This window comes from Brachionichthys hirsutus, chromosome 5, assembly GCF_040956055.1.
Source record: "Brachionichthys hirsutus isolate HB-005 chromosome 5, CSIRO-AGI_Bhir_v1, whole genome shotgun sequence".
In the NCBI taxonomy this organism is placed as follows: Eukaryota; Metazoa; Chordata; class Actinopteri; order Lophiiformes; family Brachionichthyidae; genus Brachionichthys; species Brachionichthys hirsutus.
This window is the reverse complement of record NC_090901.1, coordinates 379318-391138: the sequence shown is the minus strand read 5'-3', so window position 1 is coordinate 391138 and position 11821 is coordinate 379318. Positions and strand designations below refer to the sequence as shown.

The 11821-nt window shown below is 50.1% G+C and overlaps 1 protein-coding gene across 1 annotated transcript; it reads left to right on the top strand.

Annotated features, from left to right (window-relative positions):
- The first annotated feature begins 4874 nt into the window (after positions 1 to 4874).
- si:dkeyp-19e1.3 (USP6 N-terminal-like protein) lies at positions 4875 to 11769 on the top strand. The gene is made up of 13 exons (XM_068739854.1): positions 4875 to 5261; positions 5362 to 5447; positions 5628 to 5667; positions 5738 to 5818; positions 5909 to 6016; positions 6107 to 6216; positions 7420 to 7468; positions 7997 to 8117; positions 8428 to 8522; positions 9878 to 9943; positions 10022 to 10121; positions 10430 to 10582; positions 10673 to 11769. Exons 1-13 carry the CDS (start codon positions 5103 to 5105, stop codon positions 11767 to 11769), a joined length of 2265 nt encoding a protein of 754 aa, XP_068595955.1. The 5' UTR covers positions 4875 to 5102.
- Positions 11770 to 11821: the final 52 nt, after the last annotated feature.

Genomic DNA, 11821 nt, shown 5'->3' with positions numbered 1-11821 from the left:
ACATCAAAAGGCAGACGTAAAACGATGTAAGCACGGTTCCAATCCAACCCGAATTTACGTCAAGTCTTAAACGCGCACAGCAAACGCCCCGTCAATGCAGTTTAAGTACATGCGTGAATCATGACGTACACATGTGACAGGATAAGGAGGTTACATCATCTCTATTGTACCGTCATGAATTCCACCCACATGGTCTGTGAGAATGTGGGTCACTAGCGCCCCCCCGTGCTTATTTACATGTTCAAGGTGTGCTACCTGGGCTTTAAGGTCGCACCGACCTTCACTGGCAGGTACACCAGCTATCCCTCCAGCTACTGACACACACCAGCTTCAGACGCGTTACCACGTGCTTGCTGATAATGTGGCTATAAATCGATGATATCAAAGCAGAACTGCCGTCTCCCTTATCAATCAATGACCTTTGTTGGAACATTCCGGCCGCAAACAACACGAGTCCAAAAATAAAGTCACAACTTCAATCTTAACGCATTCAAATGACAGAACGCACCGTTGAATACCAAGTGCTGCAGACAGCGTTATTCCGGATTAAACCTGGACCTTCCGGAATAAAGCTGGCCACACACAAGCCGTCCTGTCCGCGTAAACGCAGCGCAGCTGTGAACCAACAAGGAAACAACGACAGAAACGTCAGCTGCGCAGAATGTCGCTCACACAATTGCTTTGCGCGTTCAGGTCGGTTTCTCCTTCGAAAGCCCCGCCCACAACTACCGTGTCGAGACTACACAAAAACGGAGACATATTTCTCACCAAGCCTTTGATCAGTCGGAGAGAGCGGATTTAGTGACACGCTCCGAGCTGTGCCCGCCGCACACGCTGGATGAATGAGCAGACTGAGACAAAGCCTGCGTGCTGGGAGAAACAGCGCCCCCCTCAGGACTCTTGTGTGACAGACGGGGGCAGTGTGATCGGTACGTCTTTACAATCATTTCAGCCCAATAGGAGCCAGGACGATGGAGAAACCTATTCAAACAATTTATTTTACAAAATGTCACATTACACAAAATAGAAATGAAAAGCTCAGGGATAGCAACAGGAAAGGTTTTTTAAGTGCAATTTAAAACCGATTTTTAGTTAAATTATTGATAAGAAAAACAGAATACATGGACTTAAAAGAGACAACTTATTTTACACTTTCAAATTTTCACTTATTCTCATAAGAAGGCTTCTGAGAAGATTACATCTCTCTTCAGTTTAATAATTGTTTTCTAGCTATAGGTTATATTCATAGACACAATTTATAATTAGTACTTCTAGTTTGGCAGCTTCCTCTTTACAGGAAGTTCTGCAAACGTTTGCACTGCCTTCTTTGTGGTTTTGTGAAGTGAGATGATACAAGCATTCTCATTGGTCTAAATTGTTTCACGTTAAACCAATCCCCATAAAATCATCCGTAAAATGGAGTTTTCAATGTTAATTTTTTTTTTCTTCCTGACATTCTGGATCAGATCCACATTAAATTTGGTGGTAAAATAGAGATCCTCACCCTACATGACTGTCAAATTCCATAAACATCGGTCAATAATCAACTGAGATATTGAGGAACAAATTTTGAAGCTCCATTGATGAATAAAAATGTAAAAGTGATCCATAATCCAGGATCTCTGAATCATCACCAACATTAAATCTGTCCAATGTAACATTTCCAAAAGAATAATCACAGTCCGTCTAACTTTGAGTTATTTTGCTAACAGTCAGACAAACGGACAAACAAACCCACGCCGGCGATTACAGAACTTCGTGGAGGTTCTGATAACGACCCATATTTCTAGCGTTTGTCCAACAGAGAGCGCAACAGGACAGCCAATCAGAGACCTGTTGAAAGTCCTCCGTACATAAATCATCGGCATTTAACAATACCAATATAACTAATATTAAATTACCCAATTGATGCAAAATAACTATAAAATAAAAATAAATTACACCACAGATGCAAAATAACAATAAATCAAAAAGACTTATCAATCCCAAAACTTGCTACCCGACTATTAAATGTAAGACGAAAACTTACATTAAGCCTAGCAACCTTTATGCTAGTTACTGAAGCCTAGCAACCTTCATGCAAGTTACTGAAGCCTCGCAACCTTTATGCTAGCCACTGAAGCCTAGCAACCTTTATGCTAGTTACTGAAGCCTAGCAACCTTCATGCAAGTTACTGAAGCCTCGCAACCTTTATGCTAGTAGTTACTGAAGCCTAGCAACCTTTATGCTAGTTACTGAAGCCTAGCAACCTTTATGCTAGTTACTGATGCCTAGCAACCTTTATGCTAGTAGTTACTGAAGCCTAGCAACCTTCATGCAAGTTACTGAAGCCTCGCAACCTTTATGCTAGTTACTGAAGCCTCGCAACCTTTATGCTAGTAGTTACTGAAGCCTCGCAACCTTTATGCTAGCCACTGAAGCCTAGCAACCTTTATGCTAGTTACTGAAGCCTAGCAACCTTCATGCAAGTTACTGAAGCCTCGCAACCTTTATGCTAGTTACTGAAGCCTAGCAACCTTTATGCTAGTTACTGAAGCCTCGCAACCTTTATGCTAGTTACTGAAGCCTAGCAACCTTTATGCTAGTTACTGAAGCCTAGCAACCTTCATGCAAGTTACTGAAGCCTCGCAACCTTTATGCTAGTTACTGAAGCCTAGCAACCTTCATGCAAGTTACTGAAGCCTCGCAACCTTTATGCTAGTTACTGAAGCCTAGCAACCTTTATGCTAGTTACTGAAGCCTCGCAACCTTCATGCAAGTTACTGAAGCCTCGCAACCTTTATGCTAGTTACTGAAGCCTAGCAACCTTTATGCTAGTTACTGAAGCCTAGCAACCTTCATGCAAGTTACTGAAGCCTCGCAACCTTTATGCTAGTTACTGAAGCCTAGCAACCTTTATGCTAGTAGTTACTGAAGCCTCGCAACCTTTATGCTAGTAGTTACTGAAGCCTCGCAACCTTTATGCTAGCCACTGAAGCCTAGCAACCTTTATGCTAGTAGTTACTGAAGCCTAGCAACCTTTATGCTAGTAGTTACTGAAGCCTCGCAACCTTTATGCTAGTAGTTACTGAAGCCTAGCAACCTTTATGCTAGTAGTTACTGAAGCCTCGCAACCTTTATGCTGGCCACTGAAGCCTCGCAACCTTTATGCTAGTAGTTACTGAAGCCTAGCAACCTTCATGCAAGTTACTGAAGCCTCGCAACCTTTATGCTAGTAGTTACTGAAGCCTCGCAACCTTTATGCTAGTTACTGAAGCCTAGCAACCTTTATGCTAGCCACTGAAGCCTAGCAACCTTTATGCTAGCCACTGAAGCCTAGCAACCTTTATGCTAGCCACTGAAGCCTAGCAACCTTTATGCAAGTTAATGAAGCCTCGCAACCTTTATGCTAGTTACTGAAGCCTAGCAACCTTTATGCTAGTTACTGAAGCCTCGCAACCTTTATGCTAGTAGTTACTGAAGCCTCGCAACCTTTATGCTAGTAGTTACTGAAGCCTCGCAACCTTTATGCTAGTTACTGAAGCCTAGCAACCTTTATGCTAGCCACTGAAGCCTAGCAACCTTTATGCTAGTAGTTACTGAAGCCTAGCAACCTTTATGCTAGCCACTGAAGCCTAGCAACCTTTATGCTAGTAGTTACTGAAGCCTAGCAACCTTTATGCTAGCCACTGAAGCCTAGCAACCTTTATGCTAGCCACTGAAGCCTAGCAACCATGGCGTTATTTAGAACGATGTTTACCTATGGTTTGTACAACCAGCTAGCTAAACCATAGTTTCAGGAATTTGGGCAGAATAAAGATGAAAGGGAACATTTGCATTGTTAGAACTTTAATATCTTAACTTAGACCTCCTTACCGTCTCTTAATTAAGTCACTCGATGTAAATAAAAACTTTCATCCAGGTTGAGGCGCGCGGCTGTCTTCTCTCTTCTGCTCGAGCGCGTGCGTACTGCTGTCAATGACGTGCCGTACCGCCCAGCCAAGACAGCTGCGAGGCTGGGCGCGAGGCGGGGGGGCTGGGCGCGAGGCGGGGGGGCTGGGCGCGAGGCGGGGGGGCTGGGCGCGAGGCGGGGGGGCGGGGCGTGAGGTGGGGGCGTTTTACGAACGACGACATTAGCGTCGGCGAAGCTCGTCGGGACTCGGCAGTCAGGCCCGACTGCTCAAGCCGGCGGCTGCGTTTGATTGTGGCTTTGGTTTTTCGGCGCCGCGCAGCAGAAGGGGCGTTACCCCCGAAGGTAAGCAGCGGCGGCGACGCGTTCACGTTCCTCGCCTCAGAACGGCTCTCCGTCTGCCTTTGTTCTTCACACTTATTCTCAGGGCTTCTCGTTTCCGCGTCTCTCGCTGGGAACGGACACGGTCCTACCGGAAGAGCAAACGGTGAGGGAGGGGGGCACTCCTCCTCTACCCAGATGCTAGGAACGTCCACATCTGGCCCCTGACCCGAATCCCGAAACCCCCCCCCCCCCCCCCCCCGAGGTCAAGCCTGTACTGAGATTGCAGGCTGGAAGTAGCCCGAGAAGCTATCCTCGAGAGTAATTCTGCGTTCCTAAAGGCTACATTGAGCCATCTTGGAATGTCCCCTCTGATTGTTTGTTTTCTTTTTATTCTTAGTTTACAGGACACACATTTCTCTCTGTGGCTCTAAGTCACGGGGAAATTCAGTACAGTCACACAGTAGCATGTATTACAGTACAAGTACAGTCACACAGTAGCATGTACTACAGTACAAGTACAGTCACACAGTAGCATGTATTACAGTACAAGTACAGTCACACAGTAGCATGTATTACAGTACAAGTACAGTCACACAGTAGCATGCATTACAGTACAAGTACAGTCACACAGTAGCATGCATTACAGTACAAGTACAGTCACACAGTAGCATGTATTACAGTACAAGTACAGTCACACAGTAGCATGCATTACAGTACAAGTACAGTCACACAGTAGCATGTATTACAGTACAAGTACAGTCACACAGTAGCATGTATTACAGTACAAGTACAGTCACACAGTAGCATGTATTACAGTACAAGTACAGTCACACAGTACCCACGGGCCTTTCTCTGGCTGGTGACGCTCAGCTCTGACCTCATCAATAGATGCATCGATTCTTATCCATGTTGGTGCTTGCTGGCATTGAAATGGTTTATTCCACTCTTGGTGATTGTTCATCTATCCTTCCAGATTTGGGCATGAAGAAGGACATAGACACACTGATAGCAGAGGAGCGTGCTGAAATCATTAATAAATACGACAAGGTATGATCAAATGTGAAAAAGACTCAAAGGATATTGAGTTCGTTTGTCTCGCTCTGCATACGGTCTGCTCTAATGGGGCTCTGGTGTTTGGGTGTTTCAGGGCAGGCAGGAGGGCGTCACCCTTGACCCGTGGGAGGATGCTGACTACAGCGTCTACAAGGTCACGGACCGTTTCGGCTTTCTGCAGTAAGTTACTCAAGTCGAAGCGATAAAAGCTTCCTCGCAGTGAGCAGAAATGTAGGTTTCCTCCACGCTCCTCACCTTTATTCCTTTATTCTTGCTTTAAGATGTTTACCAGATCTTCACTGATCACATCAATATTCCTGTTTCTTACACGTCTTGTGCGTTTCTTCGTTTCTGCTCCAGCGAGGAAGAGCTGCCAACACCCAGTGTGCTCGAAGAGAAGGTGAGAAGCTTTAGTCCAAACGGTCACCTGTTTGCGTCCTTTCACGCGTCTCCGTCTTTGCCCTCCTCAGCAAAAGCAGCACGAGATCGAGCGAGTCGAGAAGTGGCTGAAGATGGTCAAGAACTGGCCCAAGTACAGGAACTGTGAAAAGGTGGCTTCTTCTCTCAAGCGTGATCTAACATCAGGGCTGGAGGGTACAGCAGCTCTGTTTCACGTGTCTCACGTGTTTCACGTGTTTCAGCTGGTGAAGCGTGTTTATAAAGGCGTCCCGCTGCAGCTCAGAGGGCAGGCCTGGTCCTTGCTGTTGGACATAGAGAAAGTGAAACGAGATAACAAAGGAAAGTACGAGGTAACGCAGCGGTTCCTCTATATATATATATAAATACACGCCGGCGGTCAGAGAGCTTCAGCGCGTGTTTGTCCTCTTCCTGTCCTTCAGAAAATGAAGCAGCAGGCCCGCGTCTTCTCCACAGAGATCAAACAGATAGACCTCGACGTCAACAGAACGTTCAGGAACCACATCATGTTCATGGATCGCTTCGGTGTCAAGTGAGTTAACGACGGTCGTGTGAATGCTCCTCGGCGTTCTGCAGCATGTAAACATTAACAGCTGGTGCTGCAGAAACGCTAAACGTGGACTCTGGTTGGGTCGTGTGAATGCTCCTCGGCGTTCAGCAGCATGTAAACATTAACAGCTGGTGCTGCAGAAACGCTAAACGTGGACTCTGGTTGGGTCGTGTGAATGCTCCTCAGCGTTCTGCAGCATGTAAACATTAACAGCTGGTGCTGCAGAAACGCTAAACGTGGACTCTGGTTGGGTCGTGTGAATGCTCCTCAGAGCGTTCTGCAGCATGTAAACATTAACAGCTGGTGCTGCAGAAACGCTAAACGTGGACTCTGGTTGGGTCGTGTGAATGCTCCTCAGCGTTCTGCAGCATGTAAACATTAACAGCTGGTGTCGTGTGAATGCTCCTCAGAGCGTTCAGCAGCATGCGGATGTGGGACGACTTCTTGTTTTGTGTTGTCGATCTTACAGGGTGTTACCTTGAGGCGCACGCACACACACACACACACACACGCACACACGGTGGTTTCCTCCTCTGTTCTATTAGCCTTCCTGTCAGAGCTCAAAGCCCCACAGGAAACGGCATTCAGACAGAAATGTGTGTTGACCTGATCAGAGAGACCACGCCTATTTAATGCACACATAAACGCGATGCTTTGAGCGGAACCGGTTTGAATCAGGACAGGTGCGTTCTTGTCAGGTAAACTCCTGAGTGAGCGCTCGCCTCTTTCCTCCCAAACAAACCACAGCTCTGCTCCATCCTGCCCGGCTGCCCACTCCTCCCCTGCCCTGGTCTCCTCGGCAACCTGACAGCTATTTTAGGTCCATTTCCTGTTTCCGTCGCTGCGTGTTAACTCTGGGGGGGGGGGTGGGGGGGCACATTCTCACACACACAGACTGCAGAGCTCACACCGTAGGCCATAGAAACGTCATTTAAGATGCACAAATGGGCCGGTGGGAGGACGGACAGTCCACCCACACAGATTTACGGACACCACCAGGGGGCGCCGTGACGTCGGGCTTCGTCAGCCTCCCCCAGATGTGTTTGCAGATGTTATGAATCTGTTTTCAGGTCGATTGCTTTATAATCAGGATGAGCTTTCGCTTCATTATAGTCCGTGGCTGAGCACGTTGTCTGTTTGGTTTATTGTTGCTAAGCAACTGTGGTTTCTCTGTTCCCTGTCCAGGCAGCAGGCACTGTTTCACGTGCTAGCAGCGTACTCCGTCTACAACACGGTAAGTCCTGCCTGCGTACAGCCTGCACTTTGACCTGATACAGCAGCGCACGTGACCTTTCTGTGAGTGTTACACGTCTGTGGTTGCTACCGGAGCCAGAGGAAATGGAACTGTGCTGTTCCGTTTTCTCTCTCACACTGCTCAGACGAAACTGGGTCAGTAGGAAATGGAGGGGGGGGGGGGGGGGGGGGGGTATTTTTCCTTTGTGATTGTAGAGAGGACCGTGTAGCAGTGTAACCCCAACTATATTAACTGTATTTCCTTGAAAGGATACTTTTGAGTGCTAATTTCTAGCATGTTAGCGCTAATATGGAAAAGAGTGCGTGCCAGGATTGGTGTCTGTTCCTGACTGGAGTGATGCTTTCATTGGAAATGGTTGCTCGTGGTTCCAGCTGAAGACGTGACATGTATGCATGTTAAACATGCGGACGGCCTTTGGTAGCGTGTTTACAACCTCAGCAGTGTATTTAGTCGTGTGTGTGCGCTCTGTTGAATAAGGAATAACGTGTCTATTCTTTGTGTCTGCAGGAGGTGAGCTACTGCCAAGGGATGAGTCAGATAGCTGCCATGCTGCTCATGTACCTGAATGAAGAAGATGCCTTCTGGGCTCTGGCTCAGCTCCTCACCAACAGCAAGCACGCCATGCACGGTGAGACAGACACGCAAAACACAAGCTGATTAGTGCGTCAGGTCTCCGGGTACGATTTAAATAACCTGCTAAGCTAGGAAAAGGAGGAGGTTGGTTTTAACACATGTTATGCAACACTGCTTCTACACAAGTCTGCAGACCTTGTTGCTGCTTAAAACCACAACCTCAACCATTTCAGTGAAAGCACCTTTTCCATCTGGTTTGTTTATTTCATTGCCCTTGATGAACTCTTTAAAGGGATTCGACTTGAGTAAATATGTCTCTACCATCACATTTATGACTTGCTAATGAACTTCTTTCACCCTGCTAGGATTCTTTATTCCAGAATTCCCCAAGCTGCTGCGTTTCCAGGCCCACCACGAGCTGGTCCTCTCCAAAATGCTGCCAAAGTTGAAGAAACACCTGGTGAGGTAGAGCGCGTCGTTAGAGCGCGTCGTTAGAGCGCGTCTTTAGAGCGCGTCGTTAGAGCGCGTCGTTAGAGCGCGTCTCTAGAGCGCGTCGTTAGAGCGCGTCGTTAGAGCGCGTCGTTAGAGCGCGTCGTTAGAGCGCGTCGTTAGAGCGCGTCGTTAGAGCGCGTCGTTAGAGCGCGTCGTTAGAGCGCGTCGTTAGAGCGCGTCGTTAGAGCGCGTCGTTAGAGCGCGTCGTTAGAGCGCGTCGTTAGAGCGCGTCTTTAGAGCGCGTCTTTAGAGCGCGTCGTTAGAGCGCGTCGTTAGAGCGCGTCGTTAGAGCGCGTCTTTAGAGCGCGTCGTTAGAGCGCGTCTCTAGAGCGCGTCTCTAGAGCGCGTCTCTAGAGCGCGTCTCTAGAGCGCGTCTCTAGAGCGCGTCTCTAGAGCGCGTCTCTAGAGCGCGTCTCTAGAGCGCGTCTCTAGAGCGCGTCTCTAGAGCGCGTCGTTAGAGCGCGTCGCTAGAGCGCGTCGCTAGAGCGCGTCTTTAGAGCGCGTCTTTAGAGCGCGTCTTTAGAGCGCGTCTTTAGAGCGCGTCGCTAGAGCGCGTCGCTAGAGCGCGTCATTAGAGCGCGTCGTTAGAGCGCGTCTTTAGAGCGCGTCGTTAGAGCGCGTCGTTAGAGCGCGTCGTTAGAGCGCGTCTTTAGAGCGCGTCGTTAGAGCGCGTCTCTAGAGCGCGTCTTTAGAGCGCGTCGTTAGAGCGCGTCTCTAGAGCGCGTCGTTAGAGCGCGTCTCTAGAGCGCGTCTTTAGAGCGCGTCTTTAGAGCGCGTCGCTAGAGCGCGTCTTTAGAGCGCGTCGCTAGAGCGCGTCATTAGAGCGCGTCGTTAGAGCGCGTCTTTAGAGCGCGTCGTTAGAGCGCGTCGTTAGAGCGCGTCGTTAGAGCGCGTCTTTAGAGCGCGTCGTTAGAGCGCGTCTCTAGAGCGCGTCTTTAGAGCGCGTCGTTAGAGCGCGTCTCTAGAGCGCGTCGTTAGAGCGCGTCTCTAGAGCGCGTCTTTAGAGCGCGTCGTTAGAGCGCGTCGTTAGAGCGCGTCGTTAGAGCGCGTCGTTAGAGCGCGTCGTTAGAGCGCGTCTCTAGAGCGCGTCGTTAGAGCGCGTCTCTAGAGCGCGTCTTTAGAGCGCGTCGTTAGAGCGCGTCTCTAGAGCGCGTCGTTAGAGCGCGTCTCTAGAGCGCGTCTCTAGAGCGCGTCTTTAGAGCGCGTCGTTAGAGCGCGTCTCTAGAGCGCGTCGTTAGAGCGCGTCTTTAGACCCTGACCCTAACCCGTCGTTAGACTGGTTAATTCATTTAGCTCATTATCTGATGAATCGTTGCCTCTCAGGACAAAGAGCAGATGTTGTCGGGGATTTATATCACCAAATGGTTCCTGCAGTGCTTCATAGACAGAGTGAGTATTTGTACTCGGATGCGTTTTCCAAACACCTGGGACGCTTTCCTCACCTTCACTCGGTGTCTCTCGTCACAGACCCCGTTCACCCTCACCCTGCGTTTATGGGACATCTACATGCTGGAGGGAGAGAAGGTGCTGACTGCGATGGCGTACACAACCTTCAGGCTGCACAAGAGTGAGTCAGAGACGAATACCTGACGAACGGCGACCTCAGGTAGCTGCTGCCGTCCCAGTTAAGCGTTGCTATGGGGATGATCACCTGCTTCTCGCTCGGCTGCTTCCTGACTGGATGTCCTGCATAATGCAGGTGGACGGTTGCTGTGGAGAAGAATCAAAGCTGACTTGCTATTGGATGCCTGTGGGAGCAAGGCTCCGGCCGTTTACCTTGCCTTACGTCGTCTCCTGATTTAAGGTTCACCGTGGTGTGACCCACGAGTTCATCTCGCTTCTTCTTCTTCTTTGTGTCTTCTGCGTGCACGGCAGAGCGCATGCAGAAGCTTCAGTTGGAGGAGCTGAGGGAGTTCCTGCAGGAGCAGCTGGCTGTGTCTTTCTTCCTGCCCGACGACGAGGTGGTTGAACACTTACGGGCTGCCATGTCTGAGCTACGCAGCAGAAAGCTGGACCAGCCCTCTCCAGGTCCAGATGTGTTCTTCTGTTCATTCACCCCCTTTGTCTCGTTCATCTTTCATTTTTCCGTTGTTCATGAATTCTCCATCTTTCTGTCAGCCAAGTCAGAGGAGCTGCCAAGGAAGCCTCTGGGCCGAGAGAGGTCAGAGGTCGGAATGACTCTACGGCCCTTCAGCCAATCCTATGGCACCACGAGACACCAGATCCCTCCTCCTGCAAAGGCCCAGGACTCGCAGACGGCCCCTTCCCCTTCCCCTGAACCTGAACCTGAACCCGTTTCAATCCACACACAGGGAGCCCCCCCATTACCACCAAGGGCAGATCAGCATTGGGATGTGAAGAACTCTCCTTCAGCCATTAGTCCGGCCGAGGGTGGGGGACAGGAGGGCCTGTCTGGAGACCCAGAGGCTTTTGAGTGGCCCCCTCCCTATGAGCTCCCTGCTTTGGATGTTCTGACCCTGGAGAATGAGGAGATCATGGACCTTCCAGAACTGCCGCCGCCGCCGCCGCCGTTATTTTACCCCGAGGAGAGAGACCAAATGGAGTCTCCGGGGACGGACCCAGAGACTCTGTGCCGCCCACCTCCCCCCAGCTCGTCCTCGCCTTTAAAAGCACCCGCCTCTCCTGACCTGACGCAGGATTGTCCGTCCCCTCCCCCTCCCCGTGGCTTCGTGGCATCCTCCTCCTGCTCGTCCAGACTTCCTGTCCCAAAGCCGTCCAAATTCCCGGTGTCCCTCTACGTCCCGGTGAACCCTGGAGACCGGAGGCCCTCCAACACTTCCCAGTATGACAACCTTTCTGAGGCCGATGAGGACAACCGCTACCTGGAGCGGCCGCTGGGCTCCACGCCCGAGGAAGCTCCCAACGACGACCCCCGACCTCCCGCTGCTGTTCCTCCCTCCCTGTGCGCTCTGGAGTGCCCTCGTGTGGCGGGTGCGATCGCCCCCTTCCAATGCTACGCTGCCAGCTGTGCAGGAACACGCCGGGCCGCCTCACCCAGTTACCCGAAGCCCTTCTGCAGGGGCCCCAGGGGCCATTCTGCTTTCCCCGCCCCACTGTTATACACGGGGTCTCCCCCAAGCCACCCCAGGCCCTCGGGACATTCAGCAGTCGGGGCGCCGTTGGGCCCTTCCAGCCCAGACTTTTGCACAATGTCCCCAGGTGGACAGCGACTTCCGAAGTCGGTGACTTTTTGAAGAGTAAATATTTTAGCCAGTAAGATTGTGACTGTGTGATAATCATTCATTC

Coding starts and splice junctions, on each gene's coding strand:
- si:dkeyp-19e1.3 (XM_068739854.1), top strand. CDS start 5,103: ATGCATCGATTCTTATCCATGTTGGTGCTTGCTGGCATTGAAATGGTT. Junction 8,523..9,877: donor CAAAGTTGAAGAAACACCTG/GTGAGGTAGAGC, acceptor GTTGCCTCTCAG/GACAAAGAGCAGATGTTGTC. Junction 9,944..10,021: donor TGCAGTGCTTCATAGACAGA/GTGAGTATTTGT, acceptor CTCTCGTCACAG/ACCCCGTTCACCCTCACCCT.